Source organism: Acipenser ruthenus, chromosome 34 (assembly GCF_902713425.1).
Source record: "Acipenser ruthenus chromosome 34, fAciRut3.2 maternal haplotype, whole genome shotgun sequence".
NCBI classification, from domain to species: Eukaryota; Metazoa; Chordata; class Actinopteri; order Acipenseriformes; family Acipenseridae; genus Acipenser; species Acipenser ruthenus.
In genome coordinates, this window is record NC_081222.1 from 12,805,199 (window position 1) to 12,824,042 (window position 18,844).

The following is an 18,844-nucleotide window of genomic DNA, read 5'->3' on the forward strand; positions in this document are numbered from 1 at the left end:
GGTCGGCACTTCTTTTCAAAAAGGGGCAAGTCACTGGTAGATATTCATATGCCACTAGAATTAAAAAAACAAAACAAAAAAAACTTGGCTGACATAATGGAATTTATCGCAATAAACATGACTGACGAGATTTATGTAAATGTTGACCTTTTGGGAAACCAAAGTGTTCATAAGATCTTGAATGAGTCTGAATCGGTCACCAATGATTAATTAAAGAAGTGAATAAAAGCAAAAGTATTCAACTCAATTCAAAACTCGCCATTGTGATCACTCTCTGCTCCTTCTCCCTGAACCACAGCATTTCCCTATCCCATTCTGAAAATGAATGGTTTAAAAAAAAAAAAAACTTAAACTTTAAGCTTTTTAAAAAAAGATTTGGGTTGCTGTTAAAAGAGACTTAGGTGGTTAAATGGACATGTTGGTGCCGCTGCCCCCAATCTATGTCCCTTCTCCTTCTGTGGTCGGTTGCATCTCCAGTACTGAAGGGAACACAGGTATTCATGATCATTATTATCAAATGGTAGAGTACAGTGGGTACCAGTAAGGGCTAATCATGATGATGTATAAAATGGTAAATATTTCATGATTTACACGTGGCAGACTTCGAGATGACTTATCTACACACTGTTTCACATTCTTCATATTGATGGGGTAGTGTTGTCAGATAGTTTCTTAACTGTCAATATCCTCGCTATAATGTACCATTTAAAGGGTTCACCATGACCGTATGGCAAGGATAGTAATGATGATGTATAAAAGTGCTGCTGGCACTCTTGATAATGACATTGAACTTGATTTTCTGCAGATATTGATGAGTGCGCACCAAACCCAATGATCTGTGGCCCAAATACAATATGCAGCAACACTGTTGGGCATTATATCTGCACCTGTAAAACTGGATTCATCCCTTCTCCTGGAGCCACGTGGATTCCCAATAAAACACAGTGTGAAGGTAATAGCCTGGATTAACTGAATTCCAATTAAAACCAGTATTTGTTACCACTGCAGAAAAACAAAAGCTTTAAGTTTAACCAGCATTTAAAATATAACAGTAAAACTATCTTCTCATGATTCTAATCTTGTTGTGTTTCTTGTATGTGACAATAATTTACTGCATATAGGTTTCATATATGTGTGGCATTTTGAAAGTAGAACATGCTATTAAAATGGTACTAGTACTGTATTGCTATAAGAAAGGAGTTTCAGCTTCCATCCCCTTGATTATGCAAAAGAGATGATGTAGCTTGAACTTCAAACCTCAGTGTAAACTATACCAAGCTACAGACAGGGAGTACCAAACTTTAAACATGTTCCTGTTCACAGGTAAGACTGCAACTTTCTTATGAATAGATTGTGTTATTAGGTTTTATGCAACATATTATGATAATATTCATTATGGTAAATGTTTATTTATTAGTTCAAAAACGTTTAGTAAAACGAGGCCTAGAGGTTTATAAACTTTCATTAATGAAATCCAAATAAAGGTACAAGAGTCTGCGTGATGTATAAACACCCCAAATAATTTTTAATAAGCAATATATTGTGAGTAATTTGGTACAATAATTGTGCGAAGTGCTTGGTAAAGTGTTTTGTTTTTATTGATGTGTATATTTATTTGCACAAGGTAACACTGTTTTTGTATAAAAAAACAAGCACAAATTTTGCTGTACTATTTTAAGTTTACCATTTCAGTTGAATATGAAAAGTTAAACTGTACATAGACAATTAGAAAACTCAGTGTGATGCCATTAATAAATAACACCGTTCCACACTTCTTGTTGTTTACAAAAAATAAAGTGTTTTGGATGGAAAGCTTGGTTGTATTTCTGGAAGGAGAATCCGCCCACTAATCAACATGTCATATCCAAGCACCATAAAAACTGTGAGGCTTTCATTCATATCACTTCTTTTGTTTGGCTTCTGTCACGCGCGGCGAGGCCAGACAGGGAGACGGCCGTCTTTAGAGCCTGGAGGAAGGGCTACCCTCAGCCACTGATTCCCTAAGGTTTCTTTCTACCAGCGAGTAGGGTTTCTTTCCTTACCTGAGTGCCGAGCGGTTCATCTTTAGTTTCTGCAGGTGTGTGGAAGGCTGGAGAGGCTGGGTTCTCCCTCAGTGCATTTCATGCTTTGTGGCGCGGGCCCGTGTCTCAGCTGCTTAGTTTTCATTCATCCTTTCCCTATGTTTGGGGGGTAGGTGGCATTGTGCCACTGCAGTTGTTGCGTTAACCATTCATCATCTTCATTTTATCCAGTCATAGTTTGGTGGGTTTGTGTTTTGGAGGGAGGTGGCCCTACGAGCCACTTCCTATCTGCCGCACAAGACTTCATGATGTCATCGTGTATTCGCTAGTCGGCCAGCATTGCGGATAGTTGTCAGCACCCATGCACAAGGTCTCCAGCCAAATTCGTCATCCGTCACTAATTAGTCTGTTCAATTGCAATTTAAATCATCCACATTGCGGATTCTCCGTCCTGAATACAGTAACCTGGATTTACATTGTTTAATGAGTGCAATTGTTCAAGACTAGTGTACCCTCCTCTATCTCTGTCCATCAGTTTGCCATTGTTTTGCAACATTACTGTGATCTCAGGCATACAAATATGACAGCCAGGGTCTTTTAACTGTGCTCCACACATGTTCGCGTCTCATTTGTCAATTTCCCTAGTTACAGTGTGTGCAGCTCCAGGATCACATCAGGATTACGGATCAGTGGAGCCTGATCCAGATCTGCGTAGTACAAAACCTTCTCATGATCCAGCTCCAGTGATCCCGGATCCAATCACGTTTTTTTTCTCTCATTAGTACAACCGGCCCCTGGTGTTGCAATGCAGTTAAATCTGTAACTAATTCAGAATCAAGCCCTCCTCTGTCTCTTTCAGACCTGATGAAACAGATGGCTACCGCAAGTTGCCCACAAGTAAGTGACCAAAATCTTAATGAAAGGGGGGATGGACGGGGGGTGAGAGGTGTGTTGTATTGTGTAACAGGGCGAGGGCGGGGACTGGGTGCGAAACAGTGACCACACACACTGCAAGCGAGCATCTCAAGCATCTATACCACGATGCAAAAGAAGCAGGCTCCTCTGTATGTGTGGGTATAGAACTTAAAGTCCTTGAAACACATGCTTGAATGGAGCTTGGTACAGCAGGTGATGCAGACACAGTTTATGAACAGTATTTATCTGTTCACAGCAAAAATAAGAACAATTATCATTAATCAATCATTTTTATGGTGCGAGTATCAATGTTGCATACATTCTGCATTTCTGCAGTTCAATATAGCTGACCAAATGAACTTGCAAGTTAATGAATACTCATTAATGGGGCTTAGAAAATAACAAAAAAGGTGCAGTACAATCTAGTAGCCTGGAATAATGCTGTTATTGTAAACCCAAAATAGGTAAGTTGGAATGAAATTGAGTCAATAAACAAGGTAAACGTTTCGGTTACAAAGGCTTCAAATGACTCTCTTATGCCATTGCTTGTTTTTTCTCCCTCAAACCCCTCCTTTACTGGAGCTCTATGCCATAGCTTCACATTCAAGTGTGTCTGTGAAGTCTCTACCCTCTGCCTTCAGGCTTTTAAAGTGACTAGATGTACAAGCGACCAGACAAGCTAACAGGGTACTTTACAGGGTTACCTTCGTAATCTAAACATACCCCATTCAGAAATACCCTTAAGCCTTTACATGTTGGGTAAGAATGACCAAGCTGGAGCTTGTCCAACCTGAAGAACAGTGGTGCCAAAACCAGGATTCCTCCAGTTGGCTACATTCACTCTGTAAAATCTAGTAAAGGTGTGGGCTGAAGACCAGACTGACTTAGTCTGTGACTTAATGTCTATCCTTAGAATGATAAAGGCTTGCACCATGACCTGCAGGCTACCTAGTGTAATACACTGAAGCTTTGTTTTGTTGCTGGACCCAGGTGGAGGGAAAGAGGATGACGGACATGATTATGCTACATGCAGAATGTGCACAAAGGATCTTCCTGCATTCTGTGCATTCATGAAAACCCATTCTGGAAAAAATCAGAATTAAATGACAAGGGGCTTGGGACTGAGGGATGGACCCTAACAGTTGCTTAGATACTTGGGCAAGAAACCCAATAGTAAGACCAGGGCTGTCCAACGGATGCCTCTTAAGCCCTGTATCTCACTGATCTCTCCAATATGGTTCTTTTGATTTAGAAGTGGAGTACCCCCTTCAAGGCTCTTAATGGGTTTAGACAGACGACAAGGTCAATCGGCAGGGACATTCAAAATGCAAATAAATTGATGTTTAACCACGACACATGTTTAATGAGCACAACCACACTAAAGCTGTGTTTTGTCTGGGTTAAACCTTTTTAAATCTCATTAAAAAAAAAGTGTTTCTATTTGGTTGGCTCTTCCGTTTTAGTAAATTAAGCATATTTTACAAATCGTTTTTGTATGGCTCTTGAAGAACTCCCTGGTCATCAGTATGGCGCTTTCAACTGCGCTGCAGAAGACACAGCTGGAAAACCTGTGGATTTTTAAAACAAGTCAGGGGCAGAGATGCTATGTAGCAATGTGTTATTTTCTTTTTTTCTCTTTTGTAGGCATCAAGCCAGCTTTGCTTCCTTTCTTCATTTACAGACCAATTAAAAAATGGCTCAGAGATTCCAGTTGAGGTCAGCAATTACTTTAATAAAAACAGAAAAACACTTTGATAATTATCTCTGTTAAAAAATGGACCATAATATTAGCTGAAAAGAGGTCAGTATTTACAGTAAAATAAAAACCTCAATATCTTGGTAAGTAAAGCTATCTTGTTTCAAGTAAAATAAAACAAAGTACCTCGGGGGCTTAGTGTAAGGGCAATGCATATCTCATTGTAAACATGATAGAAAATTGAGATGTAAAAAAATATTTGCATTAACATAATGGTCAGTGATCATTTTAACTGGACAACAGTAGTAACTGAGTTAATATTAGAATGTAACTGTACAAACTGTAGTCACTATGTATGTCAAAGTTAATTTGTGGTGATGGTGCAAGAAAAAACAACCTTTTTGTATTCTAGTTTTATAGTAAGTATTTCAATGCAGTACAGCTTTATCAATGATGAATATTTAAAAAAAATATATTAAGAAAACCATTCAAATCAGAAACACCACACCCCTTGCATTATCCCCCCTTTTCTTTTGTTCACAAAAAATCAAGTTCTCACCATTTATGTTCTGTCCCTTGACATGATATAAAAATGGTTTGATTACAATGTGTGTAAATTAGTCTCCATTCGCCCTTTCAGATGGTGGCTAGTGTCTTGGGTACAATTGTCAGCAGTGACTCCGCTTGGACAAACCAAAATGATGAGCAGAAGTCTGAAGCAGCTCAGATGATTCTGACCTCTGCAGTGAGTCTGGTATCCGCCTTGATTAAGCCCACTGCTAATGTCACAAGCAAGAAAGTGAAATCAGAAAAACTGGGTAAGGCCTGCGCTATATTAGCACGGCGTGTATCAACTGAAACCATAGCTTTAAACAGTTTTTACTCCCTTCTGATGCTTTTTCTATATGCATTCTTATGTGTGCTTGCTTTGCAGAGGATTTTATGGTTTATCCTTGTGCCTCTTCTTTTTTAACTTTAATTTGTGATATTCAGAAACACAAATGCAAACTTGGAAAATAAACCAGCAAGAAAAAAAAAGTGAAAAATGATCAGAACAGCGTAAGACACAGAGAGTCAGAAAATGTTCCTAAAACTCAAAGTCATGGCTATATATAACAACCAAAAAACTCATTGAACAACTAACTGTACAGCAAAAAAAAAACGGTGCTGAAGCCCAGTGTCACTGTGGCGCAGTGGTGTCTGTGCAGCCCACAGAATCAGGGGGACAAGTTGAAATTGAGACATTCTGCAACACAGACCTTAATGCAGAACTATCATAGGAGACCAGGCACGAAAAGACTACAAGCTGAAATTGCATTTTACCAAATGCATCAGCAAATGCATGTAAGCAGGAAGAGGAACTTTTTAGGTTAGATATCTGCCAATGCATGGGGTGTAATCTATATAATAGACGTTCCACACAGATGCAATTTGTAAACAAAGGCTGTCACTACTTTATCGTCAGAGTACTTTTTAAAAAGAACCAAAAAAAATCCGGTTGCTGGATTCAATCTTTGTATCTCGGAGATCTGAGGAAAGTTAACTACCAATCATGCTACTGATGTTGGTCAGGGGATTGCATTACGGTATACATCAGCACAGTGCACTGCTTACAGTTTGCATACAAGGTGGTATGTTTTTTGTTTGTATATCAGACGAATATAAATACAGGACATTATTTTAGAATTAGCCATATCTGTTTCCTTTTAAGAAATCGACTTGATGGTGGTTGGATCAAACACAAGCCTGAATGCAATCCCAAAATTGGAAGCTCAAGGAAACTCAATGGAAGTTGACCTGCAGGGTGTCGCGAAGGAGAACAATAAAAGTAATGAGATTTTCTGGATATGCACTATATAAACTCCACCCAGCTGGCATGGGAACGTCACGAGTGCAACAAAGTTCAGATTAGTGGTTTGTTTGATTTTGGGGGTACTTACAGTAATGTGTACCACACTAAAATGTTGCCTGGGCTTTGTTACAAAACAGTCGTTACAAAAATCTCTGTATAATTCTAGGTCATTTCTGATTAGTGACAGTCTATTGTAATTCATATAAGGAATATTGAATACTACATGCACTTACGTAAAGGGAGTGGGCCAGTATGTGCGATATGCACTCAAACCCTTATTAGCCCTGCATGAGTTTATGTAAGCTACCGCATTGGGGAAGCATCCTCTGCTGTAAAATCAAGGGTTGACTTATGCTGGCGAGGTATACATTGATCATATCAAGTGTCACCTGAATCAGAAACTCAGATAAATATCTGAAAACTGTAAATTGAATCTTGAAACTGATAAGTGGTGATGGTAAGCACAGGTATTGTACAAAGTGAGCTACTGTACTGCAGTATATTTTAAATTACATATTTTTACCATCAGGTTATGCTGCAGCAGTTTTCATATCATACAATGGAATGAGTTCACTTCTAAGTGCCAGTTTTTTTGTGAGTGAACACATTCCTGAAATTAATTCTGAAGTGATATCGGCCACATTACCTGAAATGCAACTCTCCAACCTCTCTGAGCCTGTTAACTTCACATTAAAGCACTCCAAGGTGGGTATGATTGCGCTGAGAAACGACAGCATTAGTCTACTGGCCATTTTGCAGACCAAAGCTAAGGCCTGAGTCAATTAACTCTTTAGTTGGGTATCCAATGAAGGATGACTATAAATGGCTCATTTGAAAGGAATGCACCTACAGAATATTTGCTATGCCATTTAAGAATCGGTAAATGCTTGGGGAGCAATATTTATTTTGGTTGGATTAGCACATTGCCCACCCAGTGAATAGTAATGTGCTTTTCCTTTTCAGCCTGGATCAGAAGGGAACATGACCTGTGTCTACTGGAAAACTAAACCTATAAAAACCTGGTCTCCAGAAGGCTGTAAAGAAATACAGACCAACGAAACACACACAGTCTGCAGCTGCACCCACCTCTCCACCTTTGCATTGATAATGGAGATTGAGAAACCGCAAGTATTTTTGAACATTTCTAGCTTTTCCAGTTCTGAAATTAGCACAATAATAAACAGGTTTGGTTTAATTTAATACCTTCCTACAAAAATTATTATACGAAATTACATGAATATCGACACACCCCTAGTAAAGACATCATGGTTATAAAAAGTTGTTTTTAAAAAGATTACTCTAATAATTCTACAAGGGCCTTGAGGGTTAAAGATTGTTTTATGAAATGCAGTATATACCATACAACAGTCTCAGATGCCTCAAATAAATTACTGCAGTTAATAGCAAGGAAAACATTGCAAAAACAATACCAAAAAATTGCAAAGGATAGAAATAATTCCTCCTTTTTAGTTTGAATTATTTACAGCTTCATAGCTGGATTGCTTTTTAAACTTTATTATTATTATTATTTATTTCTTAGCAGACGCCCTTATCCAGGGCCTTCCATGTGTCTCCCTCGAGATTCAGAATTGCTGAAGCTATCCTAACAGCAGAGATTTCATTTGTAATGAAAATGTATCTACCTAAAATAAATCTTTATGTAAATCAAAATTGCTGAAATGGTACGACCAAAATAGTGTGGCAAATGTGTTTTTTTTCATGTAAACAAAGCACATGATTAAAAAACCTGATAATGTTAAAATGTTCCATTCTGTTTTTTTATTGTTTTGCAGCACCATGAAGATGACGGCGACATGTTAGAATTGATTAATTTAATTGCAGTGCCGATCAACCTGTTTTTTCTAAGTTGTGCAATTACAACCTTCATATGTTGCCAGTCCATTCAGAATGCCAACAACACCATTCACCTGCACTTGAGCATCTGTCTCTTCCTGGCTCACCTTCTCTTCCTAACTGGGATAAGCCAAACAAAGGTCCCGGTATGTAGGCAGGGCTGCTTCACTCTGGATAGGCTGGAACAAAACTGCTTTATAGAATGACTGGCTCATCCTGATGCTGTAATTTAAATTGCATTTCGGATCCCTCTGCTCTGCACACCCAATACCAAATTCACTGCTTTACGGAATCAACATTATGAACCCCATATTGTGATCTCTTATTTTGCGTGTATTTCCTTAAAGCAGTGCACACATGGAAGGCTTCACCTTTACTCAACAGAGAGTACAAATGTGATCACATTTAGAGATGATCACTGTATATTTTAAATCCACGCACAGAGAGAACATTACAATTTGGTAGCTATAGTTGCCACACAATTCAGGCCTACAGAATGATGCTCGCCCAGTTCTTCAGAGCTGTTTGATCCCAGAAATTCTTCTGGTCAGTTCTTCAAGGATTCCATTTATTCAGCAGCTACGGTACAATGTGACTTGATATAGGGAATATCCCCCTATCTATGTCATTTATGTATATAAGAGAAAGTAGGCATCCCAGCATTGATCCTTCTAACCCAAAGTAGAACTCACTCCCCTTACCCAGTTAGGTATCTACATGCATGTAGGCTACTCCACAGGATTACCACCGATTTCAGTTTATTAATCTTTAGTGCAGCACTTTGTCAAAGGCCTTTTGAAAGTCCAAAAATAATGTCACAGTTTTCTAGTCCATTCTTGCAGTTACGTTTTCAAAGAAATCATGATTGTTTATTTCTGAATCATTGTTGACTCCTGTAATGTTAATATATAAACAATCTTCTTAGTTACACCTTTATGAATGATTCCATTTTTTTGCCTGATATTGAGGCGATGGGTTTGTAATTTCCTAATCCCGCGTTCTCTCTCTGCTTAAATATCGGCACAGTTGCAATCTGCCAGTCAGCTGGAACATCTCCGGTCATTATAGTTAAAAATATCTGCCAGTGGCCTGCAGATAACTTCCCTTGTCTTTGTAATCTTTAAAGCCAGTCCAGTCCAGCTCTGTTAGTACTTCTGTTTGATTTACACTAAATTCATCTAGCATAGGGTATAGACACACTGTAACTAGAGGAATGTTCCTGACATCAAAAACCTGTTTAAAATAGTCACTCAAGACATTTACTTTTGACTTATCATCCTATTAATATCACTGCATTTATATGTGATAATGCGACTTATAATAGCCTAGTGACATTTGCATGAAGATTAAAAAGGTCCAGGGGTCATTGTGCAATGTTGTCCTGACCCTGCCTGTCCTCTCTCAGGTGTTGTGTGCAGTCATAGCTGGGCTCCTACACTACCTCTTCTTGGCCAGTTTTGCCTGGATGTGCCTGGAGGGAGTACAGCTCTACCTGCAGGTGAGAAACCTGAGGCAGGTGAGGCGGAGTAGCATGCAGGCCCTGCGTACAGGATACCTGCTGCTGGCTGGCTACGGCACTCCCCTTCTCATCGTGGCTGTGTCTGCAGCGCTGTTTTCAGATGGATATATGAATAATGAAATGTAAGTACTGTTCTGATTATGATTCATAAAGATTGGTTATTTCCAATGAATAGACTTCACAGTGTTCTACAGGTTCACACGTCTGAATCTACACTAAACTGCAGCTCTCAACACCGTGAGCGCTGGCTCTCAACTATTACTGGGTTGAGAACAACCATTATTATTATTATTATTATTTATTTCTTAGCAGACGCCCTTATCCAGGGCGACTTACAATTGTTACAAGATATCACATTATACATTATTTCACATTATACAGATATCACATTATTTATTTATTTTTACATACAATTACCCATTTATACAGTGGGGTTTTTACTGGAGCAATGTAGGTAAAGTACCTTGCTCAAGGGTACAACAGCAGTGTCCCCCACTGGGGATTGAACCCACAACCCTCTGGTCAAGAGTCCAGAGCCCTAACCACTACTCCACACTGCTGCCCTATGCACAACCATGCTGTGTTCCTTGTACACCCTCTTAGTACGGTCACATTTAAGATTCCTTAGGATTGGAGCGGTTTTCTAATTAACAGTCAGACTGGAATTTAAAGAACAAAAAAAAAAAGAAAATAACTTTAAGAAAAGTTACATAAGTTTCTTGCATATGCTTTCTGGAAAGTTCTAATATCGAAAAACACCACAATGTAGGGAATACATAATCATTCAAGTCTCTTATTGTTGTGTGGAACATTCAGTTTAACAGGGTTTATTCATCCTGCCATCACCACACTGTAGATTCACTTCCTGTGTATCAGGTATTAGGATCCCACTTGAGTTTCATGTTTTAGGAGGGGTCCTGATACTTGTTGCACAGGGAATAACTATACAGTGTGGTTAAAGGGCTTCTGTAGTATATGAGCCTATTGGAAATAAACACTTTGCTTATGTTGCAGATGCTGGCTGAGTTATGAGAAGGAATTCCGCTGGAGTTTTCTTGGCCCTGTTGCTCTCATATTGGCAGTATGTACATCATCTTTTTATTCCTCCTGTCCTTGTAGCCACCCCTCCCATCTGATCATATTTTGGAAGATTATATCATCATGAGGCACAACTCTCCTTCTCTCTCTCCCTGTCTGCTTTTAGCCGGTCTACAACTAATACGAGGCAAACGAGGTAGAGTCTGACTATGCCATGCTCATATTATACAGCAGGGAACCTCTCTCTCTCTCTCTCTCTCTCTCTCTCTCTCTCTCTCTCTCTCTCTCTCTCTCTCTCTCTCTCTCTCTCTCTCTCTCTCTCTCTCTCTCTCTCTCTCTCTCTCTCTCTCTCTCTCTCTCTCTCTCTCTCTCTCTCTCTCTCTCTCTCTCTCTCTCTCTCTCTCTCTCTCTCTCTCTCTCTCTCTCTCTCCACTGTTTTAAAAGATTCCCAAATGTAAATCCATAAAAAAAGTATAATAAAGCATAGGTAAGCATTGTAGAGCACAGGAAGATATGGTAAAGCACATTAAAATGCAGTATAACCATGGTAAAACCGCAAAATGTACTGAGGTAAATGTTTCTAAGGGCTCTCTCAACCAGAGCTCTACCATGGTGTTAGTATAGTATAACAGTATAGTATAGAGGGACCTTTGCTGCAGAACTTGGTTAATGTCCTGTCTACCTTGTGCACATTAAAGATCCCAGTGACTGACATCTTTGTAAGAAGCACATGGGTGTTTCTGATTCAATTCCTGGCTAATCTCAAAAACAAAACAAGGGTCCACTTCCCCAATCTCTGTAAACTGAGACAAGGCATCCCTAGAAACAAGGTGCTGTATCTCAGTGGATCGATCAGCATCTTCAGTATCTTCTAATAACTTCAATTAAGTATCACCGGGTCTTTCAGATATGACTTAAGTGCAAGTACAGTTCCAGGTTTTAAGGTTTTGGAACCCTATAGAAGAGTGCTGACCAAGGCAAACTGTAATGAATTTGCATCATGTACATTTTCTTGGCAGGTTAACATGATTCTCTTCGGTGCCATTATCTGGACTCTGCAAGCAACTCTGTCTCAGCTCAATGCTGAAGTGTCCTCGCTTAAGGACAGCAGGTGAGTGCAGGAGATGAAGAGGGAGGGAATGACATATAGTTTTACGCTGATGATTTAAGCTGAAATGAGTGTATTCTTGACCAGGGTTGAATTATTGGAGCATGTAAGAGTCCCATTATACTGTACCATGGGTCACTTAATGAAAAGGATTACCAGTGTATGGTTACTAAATGTATAATTATCATAACAATGTCTGATTTACGTTGTTTTAGTGTTGTTTTTTCTTTTTGAGTAATTTCCATGACTGTGTGATATTTAGTTTCCAGACTGAGGTCTTTTTTGTGTCCCTGTTACACGTGCAACTCCAGAAACATTGTGCCCATTCTTCAGTCCCCAGGAAGTAGATTATCTTGCAGCCTATACCATGACTCCTCTTAGGGTTACAGTGTTGTAAATAGCAAATTAACTGTCTTCGAGTCTACATTTAAAAAACAAGCCATAATGTCACATATTGGTAACCCTTTCATGAAGTGACCCATTTATGAAATATTGTTTCAATGATTTATTCGTGTTGTTGTTTTTAGCTTGCTGACTTTCAAAGCCCTCGTCCAGTTTGTGATCTTGGGCTGTAGCTGGTTCCTTGGCTTTTTCCCACAAGTTGAAATATGCAGAGTGTTGTTCATCGCCCTCAGCTCTCAGCAGGGGACCATGATATTCATTGTGTACTGCTTGCTGAACAGAGAGGTAATGCAGCCACAACAAAAATGCTAGTATCTTAACCATTACCCTTTGTTCTTTCATTTATTAAAACCTTCTCTACTACTTTTTTACATCTAAAAGTATTTCTGCTGGAGAAAAGCAGGAGCAACTTAGAAAATGCATGATTCCCACACAGAAATGAAAACCCTTTATATATATATATATGCATATATATGTATATAATTAATCGATGCATCGATTATTGATCATCTGTCCTTAAATTTTACCGAGCTTCGATTACATTTTGGTGAATCGATGCATTGAATTAGTACCCAGTTTTAAGTCTCCTGTTGCAGGTTTGCATTAAAACCTTGAGTGTGAGCGCGCTGCTTCTAGTCTGGTACGGTAGATTAGCGCGTTGCTAGGATACACACTTCAAACACACATTACGCGTTGAATAAGACAAATCAGTACTGAACAACCATAGTTCAGAAATTACTTCTGTTAAAATACAGTTTTTTTTTTATTATTACAATCTTAATCTGATGCGGACGCACGCATATTCTTTTCGTAAGTCCCTTGTATTTATTTTTCGATAATCGGAAGTGTTCTAATTTGAATGCAAGTCGTGCCTTTTTGTTTAACTATTATGCACAACTGTGTTTTCAGTTATTAGATCTTCTGTTAAAAAAAAAAACTAACGTTTGTTTATTTTGAAAAATAAAACATCAATGCATCGATCATTGATAAATGTCGATACGATAATCTAATATGAAATGAGGGTGCCGATTGCATATATATATATATATATATATATATATATATATATATATATATATATATATATATATATATGTATATATATATATATATATATATATATATATATATATATATATATATATATATATATATATATATATATATGTTCTACACAACAAATTATATAAAACCAACAACCTTGTGCCGTTTCATTTCTACCGCTGTGGCAGAGGATACGCATGACGCTGACATTTATATTTATTCTGGTTTCCAGGTGAGGAAGGAGTACAAGAAATGGTTTTGTTGCCAACGGAAGTCTTCAACAACTTATGCAATTAGCTCAAGGGTGAGACATGTAAAATAAAATGAACAATCAAAAAGCAGATCTATTGAAAAGTATGCTTAACATTAAACCTATCAGAGTGTTGTATTGGTGTGCTAGATGTCACCGGTTCTTTTGTAAATCAAAATGGGTGTTTTGCTTCTATCAACCACAAACAGAGGTCAGCTTGAGTTGGAATGACAAATTAATATTTCCTACTATATTTTGGTTATAATTCTCCTGGGTTTTATGGTAACAAAAACACTAAAATAGGCAGAAGTTTACAGCAATAACGGCTAAATTGTAGGGATGCACCGGTTCTGATTATCGACATTCCACATTCATAATTGGCATAATTGGAAGCATATTGTGCAGTGACATTACTGACAGTCTAAGCCTTCTTATTTCACTCTGGAGAGATCCTTGGTCACTTGTTTCAGGTACCAGTACACACTTAGATGATTATAATGAATCGGACTGCAATGATCCTTTTACATTACAAATAGCAAATCAGCCAACTAAACGTCAGATAAGAAAAACACCAACAATAAAGAATGTGATTAAAGAGATCAGACCTGGATTTCAAATACAGTAATCAGTGTATATCCGCCCTAGCTGTTTATCCACCATGATCAACCTCTTCAGCAACGTTAGTTTATTATTGAACAGAGAAGATTAGTTCAGAGATTGTAGATTCTGGCAAAGTTATTGTACACAGTGTTGTGTGTGCTCTGTGCGCTGCCATTGCTGGTAGTGTCACGTGAGCTGTTCAGTGTATTGATATGTAAATAAATCCTGATCTCCTGCCTGTCACTCAGCAGCGAATGCACGCACCCACACGGCAGAGGGCTACCCTGTCACAAGCATTAATACCCTGTGTCTTTCTAAACAAGGGATTTAGGGGAGCTCCCTAATAAAAGCTGAATCTCAGAACAATACTTGTGTGAATACAGTAATTGTTACAGCACTCTATAATGGTATTTAAAACAGGATTCATTCATCCGACTTTTTACATATCCACCCTTACTCTGGTCCCACTGCAGTTGGAAATGTGTCAGAATACTGTATATATTAACACAAAACTCTGTGTACATGCGATAAGTAGAAATTCAAAGCATGTTCACATAAAACAGTAAACCAGCAACACAGTCTTTCAATTCAATAAGGCTCTGTTTTGCCATTAACCTGTCAAAGCAGCCAGGTGATTTCTGTATAAATTCAATATGAAGTAAATTGTTTTGATCTTACCGAAATGCAGTTTGATTAAAACACCTTTTTTTCCCACAAGAAATGCAGCCCTCCTCATCCATGGTATCCCCTGTAGCCAAACCTCCCAGTTACAATCCTCAGAAAACCATGTAAATGTGTCATCCGAATAGAGCAGGTACTAAGAGACACTTGGCTCACAATCTCCAGAGTCGGTGTTGGAAGGTGCAGTCGTCCCTGCTGTCTGTACAGTAAACCAGTGTCCTGCCAAAAAAGAATAGGATAAAAACACCCATCAAAATAAACTTTAACTGAACTCATGTTCATAACAGCTAACTCCTTGCCAATGTTCATTCGGTGTAACAGATTTATTCCTAGTAAAGGTAATTAAGAAACCAGCCAGTAATAGTGCCTGATCAATACAGCAATTTATTTAACAGAGTACATGAAAGCTTTCCAGCAGGTGTCAGGGTGCAGCAGTCTGAGGAAGTATTATATTGGATAGGCAATCACTTCTGACTTATTTTACTAAGAATACATCATTTACATATTACAGAGGAGCAAAATTACAAAAAAAAGGTTACTGTATCAAGCATGCTAGTATTTCAATGAAACAAGAAGCGAGTTTTGTATCTGTTTCACCCTTAAAGAAAATTCAAATGCCACTTTTTATTTTATTTTTTTTACTTTAAGGGCAGAGAAACATCTGTGACGACACTATCCAGATAAAGATGCAAACAGCACAATGAGGACTGGATCACCCAGAAACAACTGCATGTTCCACTATGAACAACAGTGGCAGTGCTGGAGATCCTTTGGTTATTCACTTTTTTTTTTAGGATGTTGTTTGCCATTTTTTACACTATATTTTCCTAGTATCAAATCACTGTAGGTCACTGCTCACTTTTTAAGTTAATTGACTGTTAATGGTTAGTATATAATGACCACTTTGAGTAATTTGCTTCAGCTTACATTGTCTAGGGTTTCATTTCCCCTGTAGGTTTTTATGATGTTTGTAATTATTCTTTTATTTTCTGGTAAAATGTGTTCACGTGTTTTGACTACTAGTTCAGGAGCTGTTCTTCCCTTGCTTACCAGCACCATTTATAGCACTGCTCTGTATTAACAGCAAAATCCAAAGAGGCAACTTCATGATTTCCAAGTCCTTTCAAACAATATGAAAAGAGTAAGGAGGTTCAGAAAATATTTCCATCTGCTGTTCATCTTGTAAGGCGGTTTGCAATCATTCTATGTGGTTCTTATTGTAATTCTACTGTATTATATATACTGTGTGAATTTTTTTGTGTGTGATTTTTTTAAAATTTTATTTTACTTTTTGATAGTGATGTGTAATAAAGCTGATCTTTAGTTCTTGTTGCTTGTGAAATATGCAACACAGTCTGGATCTACCAAAGTGTGTCTACAGAAGTAAGAGCCAGTGCTGCCTTGTGAACAGCCATGGTTTCCTTTTGTAATGCTTGCAATACGCAACTGTGCACTAGATGGCACCGAGACATGAACCTGCTCTTCCCTGATTGTATGACTCCCTCTCTGCTATGTGCCAAGTTATACAACACCTCTCCAAGCTCCTCTGTATTCTGTTCTTGATAAATGATTAGTATATGTGATTGATATATATATATATATATATATATATATATATATATATAGCTTGGGCAGCATTGGGGTAATGCGTATAAAAAATACTGCAATCTATTAAAACAACAATTGTTTGTTTTAGTGTTTAAATTTTATTATTAAACAAATAAGGTTGTGTGTTTATTTGATTTGTAACAGTGCTAACACAACCTAATACATTTGCTGTTGAATTGCTAAGCAAACTGGCACAGTTTTGCACTTAAAGAAAAATATGAATATGCCAACAATAGCAAAACCTAGACGATTTAACAAATTTACTCTTTACGACTGGGACAAAATAAAATTAAGCTGAAAGCTGGGACAATGTTGACTATATAATTTTTACAAATATTTGAATATTAAAACAAAAAACTGCTTGAAATGGATTTGGTGGCAATAATAAATATGTTTGTGTTCATATAACGAAAATAATAAAATAGTATGTCAAAAACGGAAGTTTTTTTTTTTTTTTTTCCCTAGTGTTTTGACAGGGTTTATGAGTTCTGAGAGATCTTTTTACTGTAATTATAAGTTATATATTATGGATTTTTTTTTGTTTTGTTTTAGTATTACAACAAGGCTAGTCAGAACTAATTAGAATGATTGTAAACGTCATAAAAAAGTATCACATCTGTTACTTCACTAATCAATGACCAATACAAACTTTTAATAAAACAACCAAAAATAAGTGTCAATAACACAATGAACCGTCGTCAACGTGTTTGTATATCTCTCAAAGAAAACACACACACACACACACACAAGACCATTTTAAAATACCGGTACACAAACTAATACAGCAATGGGAAATTAGACAGTAACAACAACAATATGATTTATGTTAATGGAATTGAAATAGATATGTGCATATCAGTATTAAAAGTACAACACAATATATATGTTTTTACATCACACTGTAATAATAATAATAATAATAATAATAATAATAATAATAATAATAATAATAACAGCAAACATAACTGCACGGTATGGGTTTTGAAAATGAAAATGACACAATAGTCTACCTGTTGTTTTGCTGCTGTAGTTTTGATGGTCATGTCGTGTCCTGTTGGAAACGACTGTCGCCGTCGCCAGCACAAACAACTTCTGTATAAAGTTAATTTTCCCAAACAGTACAAAACTAAAAAAGAAATTCAAAACGACACACAAAAAGTCTCAAGCGTCAAGGCAAGCCGAAGCAGTGCAAGGACAAAGCAAGGTACGTTTAACAAATCCAACGTTGGACTTTTAACGTTTTCTGGATTTGAATTTGAAAGAAAGAACGCGAGCGCGTGCTTGATGCACACGTGCATTTTCAACGGTTTTTTTTTTTTGTACAGTATCTGAGACGAGGCTTCGTGATGCATCAGTGCAACGCTTAATAGATGACTTGGGTCAGTACGGTACATTCTGACAATTAATTATATTAAATAAGATCATTAACACTTACGATGAAGTGTTATCCATTTATGTGAACTGCCTTCACTCATTATCACATGTTTTTTTTTTTTTTTTTTTAATTACTAAAATACTATATTGACTTGAAAAGCGTATCATTTTAATTGTTATTTTTACATTTTGTCTAGAAAAAAAAATTATGTTATAACATGTTCTGGTACAAGTATGTCTTTTAAATTAAGTTTACAATAAAGATAAACCTGATAAAGGGTATACTAAAATACAATGGTAACAAATGGAATAATCACAGGTTTTCTCACGGATCGATGGTTTTCAATCGCCCAGTACATTGTACTACATTTTAAGAAGATTAGGTATATCGTTCACTATTTAAGTTTTGTTCCTGTTTTGATGTCGATCTACAACTGCAAAAATAGTATGTGCTGATTTTCAGAATGGAAATGGGATGGGGAAATTATAATTCCAAAAAATACTGTTCTGAATTCTGATTTTTAGCCACAAGATGGCGACAGCACACAGCGTTGTATTAAGTTTGGAACAGTAGTTTAGCTAATAGCTCTTGAAAACAAGAGGTGTTCTAATATAGAGGGGTACAGAGGGAGAGTTGGAGGCTGTGTTACAGTATAGAGGGGTACAGAGGGAGAGTTGGGGGCTGTGTTACAGTATAGAGGGGTACAGAGGGAGAGTTGGGGGCTGTTTTACAGTATAGAGGGGTACAGAGGGAGAGTTGGGGGCTGTGTTACAGTATAGAGGGGTACAGAGGGAGAGTTGGGGGCTGTGTTACAGTATAGAGGGGTACAGAGGGAGAGTTGGGGGCTGTGTTACAGTATAGAGGGGTACAGAGGGAGAGTT

General features: G+C 37.6%; 1 protein-coding gene across 1 annotated transcript; it reads left to right on the forward strand.

Annotated features, from left to right (window-relative positions):
• Positions 1 to 833: 833 nt before the first annotated feature.
• On the forward strand, positions 834 to 16,982 carry LOC117966879 (adhesion G protein-coupled receptor E3-like). The gene is made up of 15 exons (XM_059006868.1): positions 834 to 952; positions 2,881 to 2,918; positions 4,581 to 4,652; positions 5,273 to 5,450; positions 6,344 to 6,460; positions 7,014 to 7,189; positions 7,448 to 7,612; positions 8,278 to 8,530; positions 9,048 to 9,061; positions 9,744 to 9,979; positions 10,872 to 10,938; positions 11,915 to 12,006; positions 12,531 to 12,690; positions 13,682 to 13,753; positions 15,629 to 16,982. The coding sequence occupies exons 2-15, from the start codon at positions 2,886 to 2,888 to the stop codon at positions 15,662 to 15,664; spliced, it is 1,671 nt and encodes a 556-aa protein (XP_058862851.1). The 5' UTR covers positions 834 to 952; positions 2,881 to 2,885; the 3' UTR covers positions 15,665 to 16,982.
• Positions 16,983 to 18,844: the final 1,862 nt, after the last annotated feature.

Excerpts from the sequence above, each read along its gene's own strand:
- LOC117966879 (XM_059006868.1), top strand. The coding sequence starts at position 2,886 with ATGAAACAGATGGCTACCGCAAGTTGCCCACAA. Across the intron at positions 2,919-4,580 it reads CTACCGCAAGTTGCCCACAA|GCATCAAGCCAGCTTTGCTT; the intron begins GTAAGTGACCAA and ends TCTCTTTTGTAG. Across the intron at positions 10,939-11,914 it reads CTGTTGCTCTCATATTGGCA|GTTAACATGATTCTCTTCGG; the intron begins GTATGTACATCA and ends TTTTCTTGGCAG.